Source organism: Formica exsecta, unplaced genomic scaffold (assembly GCF_003651465.1).
Source record: "Formica exsecta isolate Colony F162 unplaced genomic scaffold, ASM365146v1 scaffold237, whole genome shotgun sequence".
NCBI classification, from domain to species: Eukaryota; Metazoa; Arthropoda; class Insecta; order Hymenoptera; family Formicidae; genus Formica; species Formica exsecta.
This window is the reverse complement of record NW_021849649.1, coordinates 740595-767028: the sequence shown is the minus strand read 5'-3', so window position 1 is coordinate 767028 and position 26434 is coordinate 740595. Positions and strand designations below refer to the sequence as shown.

The following is a 26434-nucleotide window of genomic DNA, read 5'->3' as shown; positions in this document are numbered from 1 at the left end:
CTCCGAAGAGTGACGTCCCAGCAGACGGAAAGGGAATTGAAACCGTAGCGAATCTGGTGACCGGAATAAATCCTCACATGTGCGGATGCGGGTGCGCGGAATAGTGGGGGCATATGGTAGCAGTTTAACGACATCTAATGCGCTCATATTAATCGCCGGCACGGATGGTGGAGAAGCAAGAGGGAAGAGACGGTGAAGAGTCGCGTTTTCGAAGAACGAAACTCGGAGTACTCGCTCGTGCGACGTCGAGACAAGACGAAGGTGAGACGTGCGAGGGCGAAAGTCTCGGTGGTGGTCGGTTTATTGATTAAATGTGAAACCGCGCGCCGAACCGCGCAAGCTCGCCGTCCGCCCTGAATGAAGTGACGTGCTTCTCGCATATGGAGACGCGAATAGAGTGACGATAGGATCGTCGTATATCTCGTGTGCGGACAGCCTTTGGCAGCCGAGCAGCAGCAGCGACGACGACTATTACGAGAGGATGCTCCTTCGGCGGGGCTGCACTTGGCTGACGCTGATGCCGCTCCTGCTGAGCCTGTCCATCGGCGAGCTCAGCTTCTATAGGGGTAAGTAAGGCAGAGAATCTATGGTCTCGGGAGACAACGTCTCCAGGGGGAATGACACGGTAACGTTACTGAAGGACAGTCACTTGTAACCTTTCATGTTAATTAAAAAAGACTGATCCGTTGAATGTTGAAATCACATTGACAGAATATTTCATGCGAATTTATATGCTTGATTGGTCTGCAAGGAAAAAAATATGTTACAGGGAAAGGAATCTTTGAGGATATTAGGATAGGGAGTGATCTTTTAGGTAAAATATAAAAAAAACTATTTTTCTCTCTAAATAATATTTTTGTTTCAAATTGCAGAAGAAATCTAAGAAACTAAAAATTTGAAAACGAAAGCAATTGACTGCGATACAATGAATTATTATCATTACATTTGATGTTTCCTTTTTTAAAAGAAAACTTACTTATTTTACTAAAAGTCGAAAGTTTTATTTGAAACACAAAAGTTTAATACTATTAAATTCAATAATATCAAAGAATTAATTATTTTTAAATAAAAATTTTAAAAAAGAGAAAAGAGAAATTTTAAAAAATTATGTAGAAACTAATTATATATTATTTGTATTATATAATAAAAGGACTTTGTGCCTTTTGTTATATGTATGATTTATGAGTATGATGAAAAGATAATCCGTAGCATCATCATCTTCGAGGTATCTTATCCTCGAAGTGTATCATAATTAAAATTTATCGAAGATCAAGAGTGAATTGCGGGATTGTTTGTTTGATTAGAGGATTTGATTCAATTCTTACTGATGACCGTTCGATGTAATGATTTTGACAAAGTTTAGAATTTTGCGAAGAAGTTTTAAGATGTTAATTTTTCCAGTCGGTGTTATCGCAAAATGCGTGTTGTATCTTGACCGCAGGAAACCCGTTTCTACGTGCTGAGGAAAACTACAGGAAGCTCGATGATAACAATTCAAGCTCGATAAAATTCCAGTTTAATTCACGATGTTTCAGTTCGCAACATTAATCGGATAAAATGGAATTAAAAGCTAATGCGATTATGATATAAGCAAATTCCAATTGCAATTTCGCAGATCAATGTCTCATTGTGCAGAAAACTCTCTTTGTCATTTGAGAAGAATTTATTTTCTGTATATTCTTACATCGTACGTCGAGTGCTAAAGGGAGACCGCATCATGGAATATTAATGTAACATGATTTTTTTATCATTTAAAGAGAATAACATCTTTGAAGAACGTAATGAGCGAAAAAATATGATACAATTGAAAAGATAAAATAATTTTTCGACAAAAGGAGACTATTACTTTAATAGTAATGGAAATAGACGATATATATAGCGGTGAGCTACAGACTGACATTGCATTTTAAAGATTAAATACATATAAAACTCGAATGCTTCAATTTTCATCCTCATGATGTACTTTGCGCTATATGTAGCCGCGTTACTTTTATCTTCTCGTTGTCGAATACGAGTTTTATATTAGAAATTAGCCATTAGAATAAAGCTGGTAATTAGTATTGACGTTATTGATTGGTAAAAGCGCGGTGCGGAAACGAGAACGCGGTTCTCATTTTCTCAAACTGACATTATGCAGATGCGCTCCCGGAAACGTCGGAGGTCATCGCGTTGAAACACCTGGCCCGCTATCTGGAAGCACACCGTCTTCAGCAGCGTCTTCATCGCTCGCATCTGGCCACATTCCTGTCGCCTATGCACAAGAAACACAGCAATCTTCAGCAGCTGAATCATCAGGAAGAACGCAGAGGAATCGTCGAGTTCATACCCGACAGGAAGGCCGCCGAGGACATCCTGAATCGGAAATTGAAGGCGTGGCTGGAGCGTTATTATCATTCACCCCATTATCACGATTCCCTTGTCAATCAGATCACGAGTCAGGATTCGGAATATTTTTACAATCTGGATAACAAGTATCCGGATTATCCCGAGGAGAAGCAGCCGGACGAGACGAATAATGGCGGTCACTTCTCCAAGGATCTTGAGTACGGGCCGACTTTCGATGTGGATAGAGGGGAAGCGATGGAGAGACCTATCGTAAACACTTTCCACAAGTATATAGATCACAATCCTGCGGGCACCTTCTTGCATCACGAGGGTGGAAGAGAAACAGCACGACCGGCATCGGCGACGGCGGAGGCAACCGAGCCGGAATTTACGTACAGGTTTGACAATTCGAATCTCGAGGAGAAACATCCGTTTGCGATGGCACCGAACGATCCCAGATACTACAACGATGCGCCATTCTCGTCGGGTAAACATTCGCACTGATTGATTCTCTTATCAATTGCCTTTGTCCTAAAGAGTAGTGTTTCTCAATCTATTTTAGCGCATGAAATCCTGCAAAGAATACAAAATTTATTGCGGATTTTCTACCTATTCATGCACCATCTCTCTCCAAAGTTGAGCTACGAGTTTGTGATATCTTATAATTTAAAAATATATAATATTCTAATAAATAAAGAAAAATAAATTTAGTTAATTTTCTCTTATGCAGAGTTTGCATATGGAATATAATCAAATCAAAAATATTATTACTCTTTTGTGCATTTCTATTGAATTTTCTCCTTAAAAAAGATACAGATTATTATCAAATTTTTTTCTATTACATATTAGTCATCTTTTAATTTGCAATTAACTTTTATCACGTGGATTCTCCTTGACCTTAGTCTAAGGAGACCAGTTTGAGAAGCATTGCCCTAGAGTCTTGAAAGGGTTAAATTACGTCAACCTAAGTCTATACAAGCCTGTATAATATCTAGTCGTTTATTTTTAATCTCTTCTTTTTTTAAACTTTTTCTTTTTATAAACACATTGACTTATTGATAAATATATAGAGAGACTTGCTATCTTTTACTTCTTTTTCAAAGACAATCTCTATGAATGCAATTAAAAATTCTGGTTTATGTAACTCGTAGACGATCAGCAAGACATGTTGAGAACGAATTGGCAAGAAGAAGAGGCGGATAAGGAGCCAATATTGATAAAGCACGAAGACAACTTGCGAAATATCAACCAGAAGACACCGAAAGAATTGGTCGTACGACTTGACGCCTCGGAACAGACGGACAGACCTAAGGGTCCGTTCATGGTGCCCATGAATCACGATTTAAATAATGACATCTATTTCATTGGTAAGCGGAGAGATGTGAAATATGACGATTGCAAGAGAATGGATCGATCGACACGATTGATACGTTTCTTTTTTCAGCCATAGTTGCCGGTTGCAGTGCAGCAGCGATGTTCGCTCTGGTATTGATCAGTTTAACGTGGTGCAGGTAATTCTGGTTACGATAATTGGCCTCTTTGACACGCGTTTTGCTTCTTCTCGCAGCATTTTATTTTATTTTTTAGACTAAGACGCGGTGCGAAAGCTGCAGCGGACATAGAGTATCCTGCTTACGGCGTAACAGGACCGAACAAGGATGTGTCGCCTTCTGGTGACCAGAGGCTCGCCCAGTCTGCCCAGATGTACCATTTCCAACATCAGAAGCAACAAATTATCGCCATGGAAAAGTGAATTCACTATCTCTATATAAAGAGAAAGTGGGAGAGAGAGAGAGAGAGAGAGAGAGAGAGAGAGAGAGAGAGAGAGAATGAACAAGTATTTAAATTTGTTTTAAAGGAAGGTGTTATATATATATATATATATATATATATATATATATATATATATATATATATATATATATATATATATATATATATATATATATATATATATATATATATATATATATATATATATATATATATATATATATATATATATATATATATATATATATATATATATATATATATATATAAAGGGGAAATGCTGTTTGTTGCAGTCGCACTTCTGCAACAAGGGACCCGGGTTCCCTTTCAGAAGCAGAGAGCGACGAGGAAAATGAGGAGGGTGACTACACCGTTTATGAGTGTCCGGGACTTGCTTCTGTGAGTATTTTTCATAAACTACACATCTTTTTTAACTCAAAATTCCAAACATTCATTCTCAAAATCTCAGATTACAAATATTTATTCTAACAGCGGCTTTCGGTGATTTATATGTTAAAGACGGGCGAGATGGAGGTGAAAAATCCGATGTTCCATGACGATCCTACCCCGGCAACGCCGGCGGCGCAAAGCAACAACAAAGAAGAGGACCACATATAGTTTCAGTAAAGTAGAGAAAGAGAGAGAATCAACCACGCGCGCGCGTGCAATTCGAAGAAATCTTCCCTGGTGCTTAGCTCACTGTTAATGTACCATATCGGAAATGTTTATCTATTATATTTGAGTGTATACACAACTTTAATATTTATATACGGCGCGGAAGGTAAAGTGTTTTACGTGAGAGGAAGGAGAAATCGATTCGACATTTAGAATGACCGATGTTTTACCTTTCGTTCCGGAAATAAGACAACTCTTATGAGCGTCTACGTTGGTATGTGAATCCAAAGCACGGTAAACATACAAGTCGACAAGTTAACGATTTTATGCGAGTGGATTTAATATCTGTTTTTTGCGGCCTTTCAATTGATTTGATTTTACGAAACGTTGACGCTTTTCTAAAGAAAATTAATCCTAAAAATTATTAGTTGTTTTTTCCGAAAAATAAATTTTTAGCTGATAAAATTCCGAAATATTATATAAAAAAACAGCACCATTTTCTTCCTGCACAAAACGCGATACATCGGTTCTTCTAGCATCGAAACATTAAATTGTCGACAGCACTTTTATGAGTTAAGGTAACGAAAATTCTCCAAGAAGGACGACGAATTAATCGACGTGCAAAACCGCTCGTTTGTCCGAGAACATCCAACTGTTTTCTAATGTTGAGACGTACTATAGTTTGTACTTTCATAGCAGGAACAGAGTTACCGTACGATTGTCGTATTATTTTTCTATGACTCGTCATCCGCCGCTTCGCAGCTCGGATATCCGATGGACATTCTGGCGGTTGTTCGACAGAATACATCCATTGAATACGCACGCTGCAGCGGTATACCAAAGTCTATTCTTTGAGACTTATATACTCCTTTGAAAGTAAAGAAAGAGAAAACCAATTACTAATTAATTTGGAACGCTATTCGAATCTGTTTTGTAACCGAAATGTATACGGAAAGTTATATTGTATTATTATACAAAATTATACAATTGATTATATATCACAGAGAAATTTGAAACACACACATACACTTTTGTATACATTCTTTTTAGAATATACATACATAAATATCACATTAAATGACATTTCACAAAGTATATTCGTTTTAATATACATGACAGAACGCGATATATCGGATGATTTTTATTGAAATGTAAAAATATCTCCTTTCGAAAAATAGCAACAAAATGTCAAGAAGGTCAAAGCTATGAAGAGGTTCCAATTTTATGCTATATTATTTTGTTATTGATTCTATATATATATATATTCAGTGGAATGAGACACAGAGTTAACGAGTTCCTCACAAACTATTTTATGCGTGATAATATTTTATCAAGATATTTATTGTAAAAATATATATTTCGATCTAATCGATCTTTCGAAAAAAATTAAAATATTTGAGTCTGTGCTCTTTTTTCATTATATTTGAGTACGGAATTGTTTCCATTATATTTGAGTACGGAATTGGTTAATGTGTTTTAAATGGTGATACCAAATAATTTTATTTGAATTGAAGCAAATTGTTTATAGGATTAATGTTTTTTAATTGCGTTGTATTTTATTTTATTCTTATCTCTAGTAATTGTATTGATAAGTAAGTTATCTTCTGCTTTATGTGATATAAGAAAGTCAATATAGCATGAGCTGTACAAACATACAAAATAAGTTGTATGTTTCCCACTTTTACACCTTTCGAGCTGCAATGTTTCTTTGTGAACAATAATCTCAAATATGCTTACTGCAAGGAAACTGTTCTTTCAACAGTTACCAATAGATACACACAACACATACTCACATACACATATAATATTTGTTGGCTTAAAAGGACAATATATTTTATTTTTCTATAATCGCGTCATTGTTAGCTGTGTAAAGAGAATTTATAAATCTGCTACTAATCTTCTAAGTCGAAAATGCAGAGTTACTATTTATTTTAGCAAATATCAGATGTCTATATATTTAATGCAAAGCGAATAGGAGTGAGTGAGTAGCTTTGTTTTGCGTTATTGCTATTACAAGATCCATCTCTATTCGCCTATTATGCTGGATAAGGCGAGCATAATGATACATAAGATCTCGCGATATAAAGAGCTCTTCCTTTTCCTCTATCACTACAATATATATCATTATAAGTGATTAATGTACCTCTTAGCCAATGAGTGTGATAATACGTTAAAAGCATGAATCTATGTTTCTAGTCTTCTTTACTGACACTAACGACATATATTATATTATTACACAAATATACATTATCTATAAGTCGTGTAAAAAAACAGAGAATACTATGAAAGGACAATCTGTGTACAAATAGACTATTGGTATATAGCGATTTGTAGTACATGATTGTGCATATTGTGTGTCCACATCCCGGAGTAGGAAATTATCTGTCGATTGAATTAAATTTAATTCTAATATATCGCACATTAAAATTATAGTCTCTCTCCCTTGCAACATCCGTCTACTTAAATTGTGATTAAGCGAATTATACAAAATATTCTTACTATTATTTTTTCACATCTACTAATCAAAAAAGAAATCTTAGAGAATGTAAAAAGAGAAAGAAATATATACACATATATATACACATATAAATTATATAGATATAATGTATTATTATTTTATTAAAATAAATTATTTATTTTATAAAGCATCTCCTCTTCACACATGTCATCGCATGGAATTAAGAGTGGACAACGAAATGATGTATAGATATACGGATCGAAGATTTGAAGTGACAGAGCGGAATACCACGTGTCTCGTTTGCGCATGATCGTACGCATAGTTCATGTGTTTCTCGTTTCTACACAAAAACACTACGCCATTGCATCACATATATATAGCGTAGCGCGAGCATAGCGTAGCTCTCAGTCTCAGCGCAATTATTATGCCGTTGTTCGTTGCTCGTGCCGTGACATAACAGTGTTCGTTGAAGAAGGAAACCTCGTGCCGCACATCGCAAAAGGCCACCGATGCGTCATCGCGTTCCGAGAGGAACGTAGCTCGAGGAAGAAGAAGAGAACGAGGGAGAAACGTCACGCGGACGCGCTGGTATTGCGAGTCGGAGGTCCCGAATCCCGAGGTCCCGACCAGCTGATTCGGATTCGGAGCGGCACCATCTTGCGCTCCCGGGCTCACGAAGACGCGTGAGTGAACATTGTCGTTGTCATTGACAATGACAGTGCCGACGATGCCGACCACGATGCACGAATCGGAGTATTATTCTTTTTATGTAAAGGAAACAGCGGATAGCAAGTCCGGCGGCAATATCACCTTTTCGCGCCTGCCTAACTTGGACTTGAAGTTGCTGCGGACAGAGCTGGTGAGTCGCGTTTTCCCTCTCTCTCTCTCTCTCTTTCTCTCTCGTGTATTTAGCGCGGATTATTTTAAGGCAACACCTCGAAAAATCGCATCTTTCCACCTCGTTAGCACTATTTCACGGTGTCAACCGTAACATTTGTATGTATACAATTTTTGGTGCGAAAATATATCGGTTCGCGGATGTAACGATAGTTCGAGATGAAAAAATCTTTACATTTTGTCGTGTTTGAGAGAAGATTTGCTATTCATTCTCGCTGCAACAAAAATATTTTCAGTTTTGCGCTTACAAAGAGAAAATAGATGTCGTGATAATTAATATCGTGTGGAATCTTGTGTAGGAGATATTAAAACCTCATAGATATATTAAATATATATTATATTTAATAATATCTATTTTATATCTATAGTATTAACATTTTAATGCGATGCATAATAATACAAGAGAATGACAAGTCATTTTATATGACGCGAATAATTATTTAAATAGCAAAATTTATATATATAAGTATGCTCGAGCGCGTTCAAGAGCAGTGATATTTTTTAAACGCTTGTATTTATTCGCTTCTCTCGTTTACATTGATATCTCTCTCTCTCTCTCTCTCTCTATTTTTCACGTTAATTTATATTTCATAAGTTTTCGAAGTTTTATTATTTGTGTCAGATCGTGAAAACGACACAAATAATATTCGCAAATTGAAATATATATTGATTTAACGAATATTTTCTATTACCGATTCTCACATTTTTTTCGGAGCATTTTGTATATCTGTGAATTAAATAGGATAACACTTGCGTGTTTATTGTAGAGAAAGCTATTTGGAGTGCCAGAGAATAGACGCATTTTCTACATCGACGATGACGGAGACAATGTTCCGATCGATTCAGAATGCGAGTTTCATGAGGCATTGAAGGTACACACTTTATATAAGATTGCAGTCATTAAGCCGAATAATAGAAGGATTTGTTTCGAGTTTCACTTCCTTTATCTTTTCTATTTAATATTGCACAGTTTTTTTTTTATCGTGGATATATAATTATATTTGAAGTAATGACTTTCGCGCGAGACAATTTGTATTGCGTGTTTCAATCCGAGTTTGAAGATTGGAGAAGGGTTGAAGCAAGCTATTTAGAATCATTGAAAATCTTTCGTTTTAGCTTGCAAGAAATTCTTTCGAGATGAACAATGCAATTCCATTGATCGTGGGTTCTTTTAACGGGTCAGACGACGAACAATCCTCTTGTATGCACGAGAACCGTTGTTCGGACAAAGAACAATTAAAGAATGTCGATGTCAAATCGACATGGAAGGCGAATTCATGGAATAACAGAAGATCTTTTATTTACTCTGACCCTCGAATAAGGAAACCATATTCTATCCAAGGACCAGGTACACTTTCCAAAGAGACCATAAACTTCTCAAAGAGAAGAATGGACCTTGAATACGACGAACAAAGGCTTACAAACTGTAAAATGTCGTCGAATCAAAAGAAATTAGATGCAAAACAATATAACGAATCAAACGAGATAAAAGTTCGACGAATGGACGAACAAACGGAATCGAAGGATGTGGATGTTCAAGGGGAATTGAACGCTTCGTTACAGCACTGTTCGGATGCTTTGCCTCCTCTGTGGTTTACAAAATACATGGAATCGGTAAGCGTTGCTAATTTTAATTTGTGTATTTTATATCAGCAGTATTTTATAATCAGCGAAAATTTTTTCCAGAACTCGTTATCTATTTGCACAAAATAATTATTACTTATTATTCACTCATTTCCTGTATTACGATATTAATGTTAACATTTGGATAAAAGCATTTACATAAAAAATATAGCATAGCTTTAAATAAAATATAATCAAAATGAAATAGACATGTAGCCGCAAAACGAATTGATCTTAACGGTCCGTAGATGAAGAAAGACATGGTGTCCACAATTACCAATGAAGTGGTGGAAAACGTAACAAAGGCGCTGACCGAACGCTTGGATTCCCTTGTGTTTTCGCCGTTTAAGAATCAATCTGGAAGTCAGTATTCTTCTCTCGCAACACGACATCCTCAATGCTCGGACTCAAACGAGGAGAACCAGAAGAAGATAAGATCTCAGGACAAGGAACAGTTGAGTGACGTGTCGATCGAACGCGCGGATGAATCGAGAAACGAGAACACCATGAAAAATATACAGATGAAGAAAGATGTGATATCCACAATTACCAATGAAGTGGTGAAAGAGGTGACGGAATTGCTGGACAAAATTCCTGCGGATCCTCTTACATCTATCCCGTGTAAAGATCCTTTCCGAAACCAATTTCTTTCGCATTTTCCTTCCTCGACACGACTTTCCCAAAATTCTTTCGATTCGTATTTGAGTGAGAAGAACCAAAAAACAATAAAACTTCAGGATAGGGAGCAGTCGAATGATAGTATCTCAACCGTGAGAGTGGACGAATCGTCGTGGTATTCGAAAATTCTAGATAATTCCACGCGACTGCTGCAAAGGAGACTTGACCTTATCGAGGACGCGATTCGTGCGAACGCCGAGAAGGAAAAAAAGAAGAGGCAAGATCAGCAAATCGCTCAAGCGATCGTTGAGTTGAGCGGCGACATCGGGAGAGAAAAGGAGCAATCCGTTCGGAACAACACGCGAGAGGATCTCACTTCTCGGAAGAATCTGCCTCTGCAGATGGATTCGAAAGTGTCCAACGACACAGTTTATTTGGACATGTTTAAACTGGTGGAAAACGAGTTCCGTATGAACTGCTCTGTCACAGGGCATCAAATGTTGAATGAGGGTCTCCTTAATAGAGACACATTAGTCTGCGACACATTCGATAACAAGTTATTGAAAACCGAGAAGGATGTACAAGAGATGTTATCGAACAACTTGACCAGTTCCTGGTCGTGCAATCAGGAGCAGAAGGAAGAGAAGGAAAAGGAAGAAGATGATGACACTTTCGAGATTATCCATATACCTGCTTTTAATGAAGATCTATCTATTATCATCGAACAACGGCACCACGACAGCAATCGAGATTCGCCCAGCTTCGAACTACTTTCAGAGCCGCCCTCGCCGCCATGTTCTATACACTTGAACGAAGACCACTTCTCGGCAAACGAAGAAAAGCTTGAACAGCAGTCTATGGAAACAAATCCAACGAACTCTGTCTATGTGATGGACGTCCATGGCAAGATCTTTAATGACGAACATCAGATGATGAATCCCGATGAATGCATCAGTGTTGACTGGGACTTGGACTTGGAAAAACAACCCAATGTTACGCATCAATGTTTTTTCGCAAAGGATGATCTCTTGACGGAGGATGAAGACGAGGCTTGTTCTTCGAAGTCACCATGTGCGGAGCATTGGTCGAATGAGCGAAAAAGCCCTCAAGACGACGTGAACGGTTCGTACGATGACGTGAGAAACTCGCACGCAAGCTATCTAACTGTGCAAACTCACTGCGATTCGAAGACGCAGTCGCAGTGTAACTGCGAGTCACAGACCGACTTGGGTGACTTTACACAAAGCTTCCACTCGCATACTACGTCGGTGACCGACGACACTACTGATGTATATGTTCATACTTATGTCAACGGTATGCATGATGAGCCGGTGATATCGACAACCAAGGATGTACGAGAGGCGACAACAACGGCAACAGTGCCTCCGAAAAACAACCACGATGTACGAGTGGACGGTGGTTGGACAAAAGAAACTAGAACAAACCAGAATCATCGCTACAAATGTCCAAACAACTATCCAGAATACTCATGCGCACCGAACAACAATTGTTCCTGTTTGCAAGATCCTTCTTTCGGTGCTTCATATCAGTCCTATCACCTGAACAGATCCTCTGACAGATCGTGTTCCAACATAGGGTCGAGAAAGGCCGTATCGTCTGCTAGAGAGCAGGCGCTGATGCGCGCCGCCTCTGTTCATATGCTGCCGGAGACGCTGGTCAGCGCAGCCGCGCAGGTCGGTTCATTCGCTTTCGACACCGCGCGTGAAATGTTCGACAAGCTACGTGCACATACGGTGAGAACGAGAGTGAAGTTGCAAAATTTTTGGAAATATGCATAACACATGTAAAAAACGTAGAACAATGATGCTTTCGTGAAATTGTTGCGAAACAATGACCAAAACATGATTTTCTTTGTTTCAGAAGGAGGATTCTCTTAAACGCCACAGCGAAGTAAAGTGTGAGAATAAAAAGCCCTTCCCCGTCGGCCATCTGCCGTTCTAACGGCAAACCTCTTTCTAACTAACGAACCTCTAATCACGAGCCTTTGTTAGAGTTAATACACTAAGCGCTATATAAGATTGCTAAATGAATTCTTTGTTAGGCAGTGGATAAATAATGCGGATCGCAACCCGCGAGCGCGAAATTGTTTTCTGCAGGTACTTGAAGCACGGTATATGTATATGGAATGGCGCTCTAGTCGTTTATATCACATTTAAGGGTTTCGTAGTTTATGCGATGAATAAAATCGAATTTCGTACGTCGATAATTGACTTACCGAGAGATGTCGAATGTACGGGATGTTCCATTGTTAATGAAAAAAGATATTTCACGATAACTGAATCGATAGAACGAGGATTTCGACAGAAACGGTAAGGGTATTGGAACACATTCTGTGTATACGAGTAATTCTTAATTGCGCGCGATAAATAGGAATCTTGAAAAACATCTCAAAAACGAAGTTTTTTTATGGATAATCATGTTTTAATTTATCGCGTGAAATTAAGTGTCACTGTATATGTGATGGTACTCATTAGTAATGGTTTACGCTATATCATAGAATGTCAAAACTGATCGTAGTTGTTTTTAGAATTAAGGAACGACTTAAACGTTAAATGAAAATGAAATGATGGAAGCAATGAGAGAAGAAAAAATAGTTTTGAGTCGGCAGGAAGTAAGGGTGGATTTTTAAAGGAGAATTCTTCCGTGTTGTATGGCTATTTGAGGCAGATAGAGTCCTAGATTATCAAGGACTCTAGAGGCAAATTGACGAGGCGAACATCACTTCCGTTTGTTTTTTTCGATAAGAAATGAAATACGGTACGGTTTCCAGAAATTTGATTTTCAATGATAAAAGTGCGCGAAAAAATGATCTGATCTCAAAATTTCATTTACTCGCAAATAACCATAAGAATAATTATCGTATATATTTGATGCCCGAAATTATATATTGGTATCAATCTTGAAATGAAAGGGCGGAATATACATTATTTAAGGCTGAATTGTCCTTGTTGGCCTACGCGGATGATTTTGCAAGCGCAGGGATAGTTGCTATTCAATTCTTGATAAACGCATTACCCTGCATATCGAGGTTTGGCAGGAGAATTGTTGCCTGACGACAGCCTTTTTGATCCAGAAAATCAATCGAGATTGTTACTTTTCCGCAGTATGTGCGTTTCGCGAGACGATGTACGTTCGATGATAAGAATTCAGCGAAACTGAATATTTACGCGATTTATTGCACTCTCGAGATTATCGAATCACATGACACACGCATTGTTGTTTCGCTAGAGCTTGTGAAAACTTAGCCGGATTTGTAGAAATAAATGTTATAGACACAAACACATCGAGACTTTCAATTTTCTAATGATTTTACAATCTGAACTGCTTCGATAATTTTCGAGTGTATCCAATTTTCTACTTTTGTGTTTTGTATTTAAATAATCATCGTTCAATTGTCATTAATTTCATTATCGTTTTCTTCTCGTGTGAAAACATTTATGTACATCTTTCGTTTAAAACTGGTAACATCAAACATAAATCTCTGATTATATAAACATTAATCATCATATTTACAAAGTTATAATAGCATTCTCATTCGTTTATTAAATTTCTCATAACATTCACGCACAACATACGTATAAGTTAAATAATTAATTTTTCAATCTCTAACAATTCCTAATCTTACAATTATTGCCGCATGATTTAGACGAGTCTATCAATTATACAATATTCACTATTCTTGGTTATTATTATATATTCTTTGTTAATTTTGTTTTAATATTGCAGGACATGTATATGAAAACTTAAAATTTCTTAATCATAAAATCTTTGCAATTTTAAATATTATCCCAAAATATAAGGTATTTATATTTTACCATCTTTTTTTACGGTTAAAATACATTACGAATTTTCGTCGAGTTGTTATTCAATGCGATGTATATCTCTCAAGTCTATAATAAGTTTTTTTTAATGAAATTTCTATTGTAGAAAGAGATGAGTTTATGAAAAATTCACATATTTTATCGCACTCGAGGTGTTCAGACGTTTGATAGAAACGGAATCTCGATAATATTCTTGACAAAGCTGTCGCGCTTCTTCCTTCGTCCGAATAAGAGAACACATGAAATCTCACTATGATTTCTCGCTCAATTATCCCGCTCTTGTCGTCACTTTTCGTCCTCTTTGTAGGTTGGATTAACATTACCCTTTTTTTCTTCTAGAGATATGGCCTCATTATTGACTTCTTCCTCCGGCATTTCCACGTACTTGTAGAACATGGTCATCACGGCGAATATCGCTATAACCACCGCCATCAGACCAGCATACAAGAAAATCTCGTAGACCTGCAAAATAAATAAATATAAAGATTTCCCAAAATTTAGTCTGACGATTATCTTCTGATTAATTCGTCAATTTTCCTTAATATAGTAGGTAAGAATTTAAGTAATATTTCGGACGTCACACACGCGAATAATAGAAAAAACATAAAATGTACTGGACTTTTTAACCAGAAAAAATCCTGTATAAGAACGGAACAAAATCATGAAATTTATTTTGTGAAACAAAATTCATTGCGCTGATTTCAACAAAACAAAGATAGTCAAATTAAAATTTTAAGATTGTATCGTGAGAGTTGTAGATAACAATGGACTCGACAAAGGATACTGGAAAATTGCGCCCACCAATTGCATAATTGGATGTGAACCGCTTACCTGCCGCTGGAAAGGACGCGAACCCTTTATGATCACCACGATGAGATTGCCGAAGGCCACGCTCAACAACCAACCTGCCTGTAATATAGACTTCATACTCTCCGGCGCCTGGGTGAAGGCGAATTGCAGGCCCGTTATAGAGAACATCACCTCAGCCATCGTGATGATGATGTATTGCGGCAACATGTAGGCCATGTGAAGCGAGTTGGGCTGCGTGACCGTGATTATTTCACCGGTAATGTTATTACCCTCTTTGACGGCGGACATATAGCTACCCACTACGGTGTATGCTCCGCCGAGTTTAAAGGGCACCTCCTTCTTCAGCAGATAATCATCTAGGTAGACGTCATATTTGTCTGGTTTCTCGAATTGTTTCGGCTCCGAATGCGCGAAAATCGAGCTGTTGACCGTTATTGACAATACCGTCTCGTCCGATTCGCCATAGACAAATCTCAGGCTGGAATTGCGATTCATTTCAGGCGCTAGATAGATGAGACTGCGAACTGTCGGTTTACCCTTATCCGGCTTATCCACATCGTCTTCGTAGTAATTTTTCAGTCCCTTGGGCGTTATGATCCAAGACAACGCGGTGGCTTCTTTGGCTACAATTTCTCCTGACAAAAGGAATTACTTGTAATGTACGCGGTGAGATTGCAGTATCTATACAATTCTTGATTTTTTTACCTGACACTTCATTATTTAATTCGGTAACATAGCCTTTATTTTTGCACGTTGTGAAATTCGCTGTGTAGGACAACGTAACCGAGTCTTTCGCTTTTATTTCTAAATCCGACCACATACTCAGCGGTTTTATTTCAACTTTCCATCCTGTCGTATTCGTTAGAGTTACGGGACAATCCATCGTATTGAAAATCCGGATTTGAGCCAATCCTTCTGACGGTGATATTGGATAAGTTTTCTGGAATAAAATATAAAAATCAAAACTCCATTTCTTTATTTTATAATGGTATATAGAAACCAATTATATTATTGCATGATATGGGAAAACATTGTTTTTTCAATACCTCGAGTTCTAATTCGACAAGACCGGCCGCGATAAAGGCCACGCTGGCTAAGAATCCCCCGACAACGAGCTTTTTCAAGGGCGTGTTGATTATGTGTATCTTGGCGAAAACCGGATAGATGCAGGTTTCAAAGATGGGTATGAAAATGATGATCAATAACGGATTGAGAGCTTGCAGTTGGTCAGGCAGCAACACGAAACTGCCTATCTGACCATTCATCCGCGTTGCTTGAAACGTCCACTGAGAGCCCTGCTGGTCGTAGAGCGCCCAGAATATTGGCAACGGTATGAACAATTTCAGAACCCGCAATGCGGCCTTGATGTCTTCGATTAGGTTTTTTTCGTACTTATCATCGGCGTGGTCGAGCCAGTGATCGCATTTCCTTCCTTTGTTTTTTATTTTATTATAGATTGCGCGCTAATTTTTCAAAACAGAAAGAAAAGATTTTAAAAGATCTCCGATTTAAATTAAAAAATTCGTAGAAATAAAAGTTCAAAAGAAGAAAGATTAATTTCTATTTTTGAAATATAAAAATATTTCTAGAAATATAAGAATACGAATAGATCGATACGAATGATTGAAAAGATTCATAAAATCGCATTGATCCATAAATTCTAAGAGCTGTAAAAAATTATTACATTTGAAAATCTATCCCACGTACAATACTATGTATTATGCATTTGATTAAATCGTGTGTATTTCAAGAGTAAAATTTTCCTTTTGTTCTTATATGGCAGATTATGGATATAATTCTTATTGTGAAGTTTTGGGATGATTAAGACAATCGCGAAAAATTCTTTGAGATGATGCGAAAACTTACGTGAATGCACTTAGAAACCTTGAGAATGAGATTACCCATAGGCTGCACTATTTTATACATTGGTTTTCCCGAGACGAATATTACTGAAAATAAGATTTCGTTAATAAAATTCTATTTTCTAGCAATATTTTCATAATAGTGAAATAAAATGTATCTCGTTCCTTACCAATCGATATAATCATTAAAATAGCCGGTACCAGAAATGCCAGAGAGAAGCATTCGTCATCGAAGCATTCTGTCTCGCGTAGGACTGGAGTAAGCAAAGTGGAGATCAGAGAACCCGTGTTAATGGAGAAGTAGAAAAGGGAAAAGAACATTGCCAAGTATCGTTCCTGCTGAGGCAGGATGAACTGATCGCCTCCGAAAGCTGACACGCAAGGTTTTATCCCGCCTGTGCCAAGCGCAATCAGAAGTAAGCCTAGCATGGACAATTCCCTGGAAAATTAGAATTGAAAGTTAAGATTTTATATTTTTTCTTTATCGACAGAATGTATAGAAAATAAATTTCCAAATCAAGTAGCATTTAAACAGTATGTAAATTTATGCCTTATTCAAGTAATATTTAAATTCAGTGGTATTTTTTTTAATAATGTTGAAATATGTTTAATGTAAAGAAAAGAAAATATAAAAATTGTAAAATTGTAAAAAATTATTTTTAAAATGCGTACTAATTTTAATACTTATATTTTTATTTTTATAGTTGCGTTTTATACATATTCTGATACCGACCTTGCGGGTAGTCCGAAAGGAGGTGTCGCACTTGCAGATAAAATCAGCTGTCCAATCGCATAAATAATGCTCACATAAAAAATGGTGCAATACTTTCCGAGCCAGGAATCAGACACGATTGCGCCGAATAGCGGGAAGAAATAGACGAAACAGATGAAGACATGATAGATCATTGTAGCTGTATTTTCGCTGTACTTTAGCATGTTACTCAAGTACAACGCCAGGATGGCTGAAAAATAATTACGTATCAATCTACAGTCTAATAAAGTGACATTTAATCATATTTAACATTAACATCAAAGCCGCTAAGTTTCTTAGTTCACCAAGATTTCACTATTAAAGAATCAAGTAAAAATTGACATATTATCTTATTCAAAATATAAAAATACACTTAAATGTAATATACATTTAAATATAAATACAATAATTTTATTTTAATTGCATTATACTTATTTTTAAAGTACTGGATGATATGCCTTAAAAGATCTATGAAATAATATATATATACTATATGCTTTTTTTTAAGTATATCTTACATAATATAATAAAGTGGAAATTTTCTATTTGGTATTTCCAATTGACAATTACTTTAGTTTTAGTCGTAGGAATATAATTAGGAACAATTGTTCTAATTGTGTCGAAGTACTATTTTTAAATTACATAGATCGCAGTTGCAGAATGTGGTAGACGTTAATACTTATATGTTGAATTGATATTAATTATTTATATACTTACTGCGCATTCCATAGAAAGAGAATCTCTCGCAGAATTCATTGGTGACAATGAAAAATACCGATTTGGGATACTTTATCTTCTGAAAAATTTTTAAAAAGATAACTCAATTCTTTTTTGCTTCAATAAGATTTTTAAATTAGTTTATTAATATGATTATTTATTTGTTAATAATAATCTTTTTTATAGTTTTTAAAGTGATAATTCTTTGCCACATATAAATTTGAGGAAAACTGGAGTTAAATATCTCGATAATTAATTCTTGAAATTAATATATTTTTTAGTAATTTCAAATTTTTAAACTAAAAGAATTTTTATATTAAAGTAAAATCCACCTTTTGGATTATCAAACATGAAATATATTCTGGTTATGAGATATTTTTTTCGTCTCGAATTATTCAACAATGTTCGTTTTCCATTAGACGGTTCTAGCGTCATTACATTGACCCGATTAACACCATTGTTATGGCACAGGCACATTCATTTTCCAGTATTTTCTAGCGTAAAATGCGAAGGCCGGCTGCACTATCATGAATGCCAGGTAACATGAATTTAACGATTGAAGATAAAGACTTAAAGCGCAATAACAAAATGAACATGCAGTTTTGAATGAAATAAAGTCTGTATGATACTTTTTAATTAAGAAAGCTACATTTTCCTTGATATTTGCTTGCTTTAGAAAATAATGAAATTTAGAAATAAGAAAAATATGTGTAGTAGTAGGAAGATTTAAGAGCAGGAGAGAGAGAGAGAGAGAGAGAGAGAGAGGGAGAGAGAGAGAAATTTATAAAATATATTGTAGAATAAGAATATATTTTTCATATTCTCGATGAATTCATGCAAAATTAATTTAAGCAAGCATTTATAACATATTTGCAATAACACGAATTTCTAGAAGCAAGATTATTTGTGGATTATACAAAGAACCTTGATACAGCAATCCAAGGCATGTTTTTATTCCAAAGAATAAACTTGGATGCGTGAAGAGAAATTATTATAGAATGAATAAAATTATAGAACAAATACAAATTCTCTTCACTTTAATACGAATTCTCTCCACTTCATTTCACATTCTTATTAATTCTCATTCACTTAACTCATTTATTAATGATAACGATTGTGTTCTGACGGATCGTGATAGTGCATGCAAGTATCATGAAACATCGTTAAAATTTGATTGCAAATTGCATTGCGATATGCTATCAATCGATGTAAAGTATTGTATATATCTTTATGCCTTAAATGACATTTAACACATAAAGATTTGCATGACAAAATTTTAGACTGTAATTAAATTTTTATGACGCAAACAATAACATTAATATTATTATTTAGATTTAAAGAAAATCTTGCATTAAACAGATATTTAAATGTCGACTCAAAAAAAACAAAAAATTGATAAAAACATAATAAATATTAATCAATTAATAATGAATATTAGAATCACTTTTGAAGAAAGCAAATGCATTATCTTTTTCTAATAAAAATAATCTTTTAGTCAATAAAGGATTAATTAAAAGTTCTTAAAATATCGTAAATGGATTGCTTATATAATGTATAATATTATTATATGTTGATGACATTAAGTATATATTCTTCTAATCTGTTTTGATTTAAAACTTGATGTAATTTTAAAACAAAATTTATAATTTTAATATTACTCCAAGAATTTGTGAGATTAAAGAGGCATACAATTTTTAAGACACCCTATATACGATAATTACGCTGGAATTCCGATTACTTACGCGACCAAGTTTTCCCAAACGCGGCGATACATTCATGGATCGTTAAAAATAATTGGAATATACAGGATGTTTACGAACCAGGAGTAAAATGGCGTTCTTCTCCGACGATTAAGACGCTTGAATTGTACGATCGATTACAAATATATTCTTAATCTGCAATATCTATACGTTTATCTTTCATCTAACAATTTCAGAATGATCTAAGGATCCAAATATATGATATAGTATGGCAATAATTACTAATTTTCTCATTATAATCGCATAAGCGGAAATCGATTTGTCTCGAGTTGATTATCGCACGAATGGACCGGGACACTTAAAGAAAGACTTGTGCCTTAGAGAAAGTATAATGATCGGCCGCAATTAAGAGAATTAGTAGAATGTGTCGAGGTGAATGGGATTGAGTCAGTGAACCACAGTGCTCGATTTAAAAACTGATTTATCCTTCAAAGCCATTCAGCTGTTGGGATGATTTAAGATTCGCATTTAAATCGCAACACATATTGGTCTCTCGAGTGTAAAAGATATACAGAGACAAAAATACATAGGGCGTCGCACTATCGCATTATTTCTTAATTAATGACTTGTCAACGATTCTTTAATAAATTTAAAGTCAACATTTTTTCTTCGCAAATATTTTGAAAAGATCCTTATTCAATCTGCGTCTTTCTAATCTTTAGTATTATATATATCTTTGTAAAACTTCAAATTTTATTAAAACAAACTCTGTCTAAATCAACTGAAAAATGTGGTTTCAAATCATAATTCATTAGACTTCCAAAGTTTAGTTTGCAAAAATGCTTTCTTTCCATCATTTATAATTTGAAAATTATTGATGCTTTCATATTCATCTCGTTAAGGAAAACCAAGAGATCGTTAAAAAATAATATATGCAACACCTTATATATATAAATTATTCCATCCGAATAAGTCAGATAGTAAATTTGGATGTACGAAGATATGAATGAATATCAATATTCAATTCCATTTGATTTCTAATAAAAAATCGAGACCTTCTCGAAGATTGAAAAATTGACTCACACCATTCTTAATTAGTCTTACGTTATATTTCTTAAATAAAAATGCAGATAAACGAGATGGCATTTTTTTCTTGCACGACATTTTTAGAAATATGAAACAAAAATATATCTTTTTTCCTTGATTTTTATTTTACAAAATTCCAAAGTGTTTTTTCGGTATAGTGAAACTGATTTCCAGTCTAATTTATTCTAACACTGTGATTGATTGAGCTATGATTAAAGTTACCCAACGTCGAACGATTGCAAGTATATATATTGATAGTTATAGAGCGACTGGTCACGATATGACAACATATGATAATAAATTTTACCTGCTGCACGTGCATCTTATTGACGACCATGTTGAGTTGAGATCAAGACACAACTGACTATACAAATCAATATCGATCCACTAGCACGAAAATTGGTATGTGTGATTGCTTCATTAAACGGGAACCGTTTCGTCTCGATATCTCAGCGCACGTGGACGCTTTACAGTCCCAGTAAGCGAAAAAAACTTATTGCTAGATCAAACATTTCGAAATGTTGATTTTATGCGTATTCTTTGCACGTTCTCCCGTATTTTTAGAAATATTACCCGATAAGATACGCGATACCTTCGAATATCATGTAAAAATGCTTGAAAGATGTTATATTCCGGATATATATATTATTCCAATAACATTGTATGAATAATGTTTTCGCTTACTGGGGCCCGATGACGAGATCGGAGAATGACATCGAACGAGTCGTCGTTGATGGTTCCGTTCGTACGCGCTCGTACATCGAGACTGACAAGCGAAGACAGTTCGCTACCAGAGAGTAGAGGTAGGCAATACTCCATCGTGTACGAGTGTGTAATATAGTGAGTATCTCAAAGTCGGTATAAAAGACGCTCGACGTGTGACAGTATTGTACACTACATCGTGGAGTGTGCTAGTATTTGGAACAATGTGAAAGTATATACGTGCAACCAAACGATCGTTCTCCAGGTAACTCAGGTGCGCGCAGAATGTGACAGTTCTCTTCTTCATGTTTGAGGTCGAGATATTACGGTTTCGCGATTGAGAAGATTATCATCGCCGAGTGTGTTGAGGCGAATAAATTAGAGTCTTTCTCTCTCTCTCAAGAAATTAAAGAAAGAATGATAAATACTATTTATTAAAAGGAGAAAAAAGAAGAGATGGAATAGAGCCAGTGCAACGAAACAAATCTATCCATGTCAAAGTAAACGTCATCTTCGACACTAATAATAGAATCGCATTTCTTATGTTATGCTAATCTTGTTGATGATGTAATAGTTTTGTAACGGCAGAACCGCACATTTTTTTATATATAATTATCAGTATGCGTTGAATAATTGTAATTCAGAGGAAATCCGGATGTTCGTCGATTCCATTTGTTCAGATTCTCTTTCCGGTAAGATAATTGCATATGTGTTATCTCTTTTGTCTATGTATTATTTGCAAATTATCTATTGTATAGAACAATTTTGTATGAAACGATTACGTTAGTCGATTGCAATCGAATTATTATTACGATCGTATATCTTTTGTTTACAGTGAGAGATATCGCAAGAGATAGATATTATTATATGCGCAGAAATTTCCGTTTATCTAGACTCATTTCTACTGCGACAATTAAAAAATAATGTTAATCGAGCTTAATTTTCGCAATCTTTTTAATCGCGCGTACATTTACAGCTTTTTTGTCAAGGAAAATTTATTAAACATTGAGAAACTGCTATTGAAAATTTTTACGACGCTCCTGCTAAAATATAATACAAATCGCACGTTATTACTTTTTTGCGCATTTACTCTGGAATTGGAACTCTGTGTTGCGGAATCTGTCGTAAAACAGATACGCAATTCGATGCGAGACATTTATTCGACGATTTCGAAATCACGAAGTGTGAAGATCACGCGGTTTTGCCGGCAAAAGATCATTCTCATATTTTTAGTTTTCTCTTTCTTTTTATTGAATCTCGTTAATAACGATCGTTCCATACGAAAATATTCGCTCGTTACTGCATCATCGCGGATTATGCAACGCGCTTAAATGCGCAGTAATAATGATAACTTTTCGATCTTGAAGTAACGTCTAATTGCTGTAAAGCGAAAGTAATGCCGCTGCGCATATTTTTACCAAGGCGCCGGAAACGGGTAAAATTATCTGACAAGATTATGTACGCACGATATAATGAACGTTGATATTTCTATTTATCTGCCCATAATCTTATCGCTCTTTATTATATATTGTATAAATATATTCTGACGTAAATAATTAAACCTATTCCATCAATATTTACGAATTAAATAAGTTTATATCTCACCTTTTCTTGTCCCTCGACATTGATCTGGTTGTTTGGATGATCTGAAACACAAAAAATATAAGTATTGATAACAAAATAATTGATTCTTCTATCAAATTATTGAAATAGGCCGTGAAAAAAACAATATAGAAATCAAAAATTGATAAAATATAATGCTAATTGTAAAAATCGCTTTTGTTATCAAGAAATTGTCTGAGAAAATTAACAAAACAAGGAGTGTCGTCCTGTTCGCTCATTTTGAAAGCAGCCACATTATATTGACTATCACTCGACGGTCGCTCAGCAGGGATCTATCTGAATGATTCAATTTATCATATAATAGATTTACATGAGCAATTTTGAATACCGGCATAAACCGGATTTAATGAGTTTTAGATTCGATCATACGATAACTATACTTAATATATACAAAATTGGATAATCCGTACCATCGTGCATTTATTCAAGAGATCAGTTTGAACCATCGTCTCAATGACTCGTTTAATCTATTGTATAAAAAATGTCTAATAAACATAAATCAAAAAATTAATCCTGTCACCGAGATAGAAGCAATTTTTTATATCTAACAAATTTAATTAATTAATATATTTATTAGATCTTTTTAATTGACAATTTAATAACGTTTCTTTATTGTGCAAATAGAATGAAGAAAGATGAAGAAGAATAGATAAGAGCAGAGATAGGGAATTGAAATATTATACAAGAAAAATTTATCGAGTATTATCTAAGTACTTCAAGTTCTCTAAATCCTCAAATATGTGTTCTTTCCTCAACATCTTGTATATCATAAAGCAATAAAATAAATTATAATTCAATCGCGAATATCTAATCTGCGAAAACTTGTGAGTATCTGAATAGTAATGATTATGCAAGAGAATCGCGAGAGCCAGTCGTGGGTAGATACAGCGAAAGCGATCGGTGACCATTTGCGCCGATCATCAATATTCATAACAGTAACGGCGAATTTGTGTGCGGCTGTTTAAATTAGGTCACGGTCCAAACGCGCCTATTAAAAGGATCATTACGCGAGTCCCGATTAAACCGCCAATTAAAAATTTTATCAATTTATATCGAGGGATCTGACGTTCGCAAAACTACATTATCGTTTATTTTATTTTTTTTGTTTTTTGAGATTATACTTTCTGTGATTATAACGTCGGATTTTTAATCAGATAGCACGCGAATAACAATGCGAGCACAATGTTCGCATCATCTTTTGACTTCGTTCCGTTACTCGACAATTTCTTATCGCGCTTCCTGTATTAATTACCACAATTCCAAGATAAACATCATTATTTCAAACTGACAAAAAAGACAGTATTATCACAATACTCTCCAATTATTTACTGTTGACCGTATCAGCGATAGATGCAATGCTTAACATTCTTGGGAGGGAGATAAGAAAATTGTGTACCGTACTCGATTAAAAGATTTTCATGGAGTTCTAAATTAAATTATTATTTTAATAAAGTTGCTACATCCTTATACGTTTTATCGTTTGATCTATTTACATAATTAATAAATTAATTCACTGCTTAAATTAAAATAATTACGATTACAATAATCGAGATCTATTATCTTTTTAACGCTTTTCTACTTATCCGTCTAACAATAAATAATGAAATTGTACTTTCTTGCAATTCAAATATAATTATGTTTACATAATTTTTTAAGAGCATTTTTATGATTGCTCACGCACGTTCGTTTATAAATTATTTAAATGAGTGATTGGCTAATCAGTTTTCTACTTGTGAGAGATAAGAAATTCATACTTCGATAACCTAAATAAACATTTGATCGAATTAATTAGCTTGCATATTTGCACAGACATGGATAAAATGTTTATTAATATTATATTACTCTTACATTTCGTTATTCGATCTTATTTCTCTAACTCTCATCTATATATTTATCAAGAATTCAATTATTTAATTGACAACTTGATATATATATTTCTATCATTGAAATTTATTGACTATTCTAATCAAATTGTAATTTGAACGAAAAACGATCGATTACAATTATGCCTGACAGCAACTGGAAAAATGTTTGATTTGCGGAAAGATGTTTATTTTCATTATCGAAAGTATAATAATGCGATTACGGAAATTTACCGAAGGAAAGCGTGTCCTCGTTTCAACAAAAGCGTGGATCACATGTGATCGATCGATGTGAGAGAAACCAAACATATACAATGGACAGTGATCAAACAATTTTTCTAAAGATTGAAAACAGCGATCTTTTCTTTTTCTTCTCTCTATGTTTCCATCTTTCTAATTTGATGTAAAAAAAAAATAGCTAGTTTATTTTATCTTTTTATTTAATGGAGGTTAAAAGACACGGCAAAAATTTGACTATTTTTTCTTTCTTTTTTTAAACGATTAGATACCTTGAATCTCGTTTTCGGAATTCTTTTTCTTCGTTACATCCGAAGTATTCATCTTCACCGGTTCTCTGTTCTGTCCAGCTTACTCTCGTGACAATGACTGATCCGTCTTTTCGTAGTACCGACTGTGTAGACTATATCTCTCCTTTTCATCTTATCTATCAAAACCTGCAGGTCTGAACAAATCGGATTACCGGGACACGAGTTTATCGCATACGGTACTCTGCTCGAAAATCTCGAGAGTCCATTTACTAGTGCGAAGAAAATGTTATTGACGATTTGGATTTTCCACAGCGTGAATCATCGTGTTACTTTTTCGCATCAGTTTGCTGCAAAAATTTTGGTTTTGTATATTATATTATATAATAAATAATAATCAATGACTAAAATTTATCGACATACAACAATCAAGTTCAATAATCTGCAAGTAATAAAAGAAAATCCTTCATCTATCATATCGATGATATAAAATAAGATAATATTTTTTTCAGTTTCGTTCTCGTCTCGATCAAGTGTATTCACCCTCCTATCCATCGTTTATATGCGGAAGAGCTCGAAATCAGGTTGCAGCAGAGAGTATCCTTTTTTTTTTTTTTACAAGGAACAACGTCGTCTTGCTCCATGACGAGCACAAGAAAGTGGCGTATAAGAAAAACATATCCAA

At 35.0% G+C, this 26434-nt stretch overlaps 3 protein-coding genes and 1 long non-coding RNA gene across 5 annotated transcripts; 3 read left to right on the top strand and 1 right to left on the bottom strand.

Annotated features, from left to right (window-relative positions):
* Positions 1–319: 319 nt before the first annotated feature.
* LOC115235959 lies at positions 320–7127 on the top strand. The gene is made up of 7 exons (XM_029808117.1): positions 320–566; positions 2138–2812; positions 3477–3692; positions 3770–3836; positions 3913–4074; positions 4392–4497; positions 4618–7127. Exons 1-7 carry the CDS (start codon positions 482–484, stop codon positions 4714–4716), a joined length of 1410 nt encoding a protein of 469 aa, XP_029663977.1. The 5' UTR covers positions 320–481; the 3' UTR covers positions 4717–7127.
* A 312-nt stretch (positions 7128–7439) lies between these two features.
* Positions 7440–13607, top strand: LOC115235956. Its single transcript, XM_029808112.1, has 5 exons — positions 7440–8030; positions 8836–8940; positions 9185–9682; positions 9940–12063; positions 12191–13607. Exons 1-5 carry the CDS (start codon positions 7884–7886, stop codon positions 12269–12271), a joined length of 2955 nt encoding a protein of 984 aa, XP_029663972.1. The 5' UTR covers positions 7440–7883; the 3' UTR covers positions 12272–13607.
* Positions 13608–13843: 236 nt separating this feature from the next.
* Positions 13844–25945, bottom strand: LOC115235957 (solute carrier family 15 member 1-like). 2 transcript variants are annotated; one of them, XM_029808113.1, is made up of 10 exons: positions 25774–25945; positions 23385–23425; positions 18292–18370; positions 17557–17785; positions 16994–17262; positions 16828–16910; positions 16008–16424; positions 15667–15901; positions 14983–15596; positions 13844–14613 (listed from the first exon to the last, which is right to left on the bottom strand). In XM_029808113.1, the coding sequence occupies exons 1-10, from the start codon at positions 25823–25825 to the stop codon at positions 14437–14439; spliced, it is 2196 nt and encodes a 731-aa protein (XP_029663973.1). In that variant the 5' UTR covers positions 25826–25945; the 3' UTR covers positions 13844–14436. The 2 variants fall into 2 exon arrangements, with proteins under 2 accessions (XP_029663973.1, XP_029663974.1); XM_029808114.1 differs by lacking the exons at positions 23385–23425; positions 25774–25945 and adding an exon at positions 21385–21554.
* On the top strand, positions 16978–17986 carry LOC115235962. The gene is made up of 2 exons (XR_003884109.1): positions 16978–17239; positions 17528–17986. It is a non-coding gene; the product is annotated as an uncharacterized LOC115235962 (long non-coding RNA).
* Positions 25946–26434: the final 489 nt, after the last annotated feature.

Excerpts from the sequence above, each read along its gene's own strand:
- LOC115235959 (XM_029808117.1), top strand. The coding sequence starts at position 482 with ATGCTCCTTCGGCGGGGCTGCACTTGGCTGACGCTGATGCCGCTCCTG. Across the intron at positions 567-2,137 it reads CGAGCTCAGCTTCTATAGGG|ATGCGCTCCCGGAAACGTCG; the intron begins GTAAGTAAGGCA and ends GACATTATGCAG. Across the intron at positions 4,075-4,391 it reads CAAATTATCGCCATGGAAAA|TCGCACTTCTGCAACAAGGG; the intron begins GTGAATTCACTA and ends TGTTTGTTGCAG.
- LOC115235957 (XM_029808113.1), bottom strand. The coding sequence starts at position 25,825 with ATGAATACTTCGGATGTAACGAAGAAAAAGAATTCCGAAAACGAGATT. Across the intron at positions 18,371-23,384 it reads ATGTCGAGGGACAAGAAAAG|AAGATAAAGTATCCCAAATC; the intron begins GTGAGATATAAA and ends AAAATTTTTCAG. Across the intron at positions 14,614-14,982 it reads CGCGTCCTTTCCAGCGGCAG|GTCTACGAGATTTTCTTGTA; the intron begins GTAAGCGGTTCA and ends TTTATTTTGCAG.
- LOC115235956 (XM_029808112.1), top strand. The coding sequence starts at position 7,884 with ATGACAGTGCCGACGATGCCGACCACGATGCACGAATCGGAGTATTAT. Across the intron at positions 8,941-9,184 it reads AGTTTCATGAGGCATTGAAG|CTTGCAAGAAATTCTTTCGA; the intron begins GTACACACTTTA and ends CTTTCGTTTTAG. Across the intron at positions 9,683-9,939 it reads TTACAAAATACATGGAATCG|ATGAAGAAAGACATGGTGTC; the intron begins GTAAGCGTTGCT and ends AACGGTCCGTAG.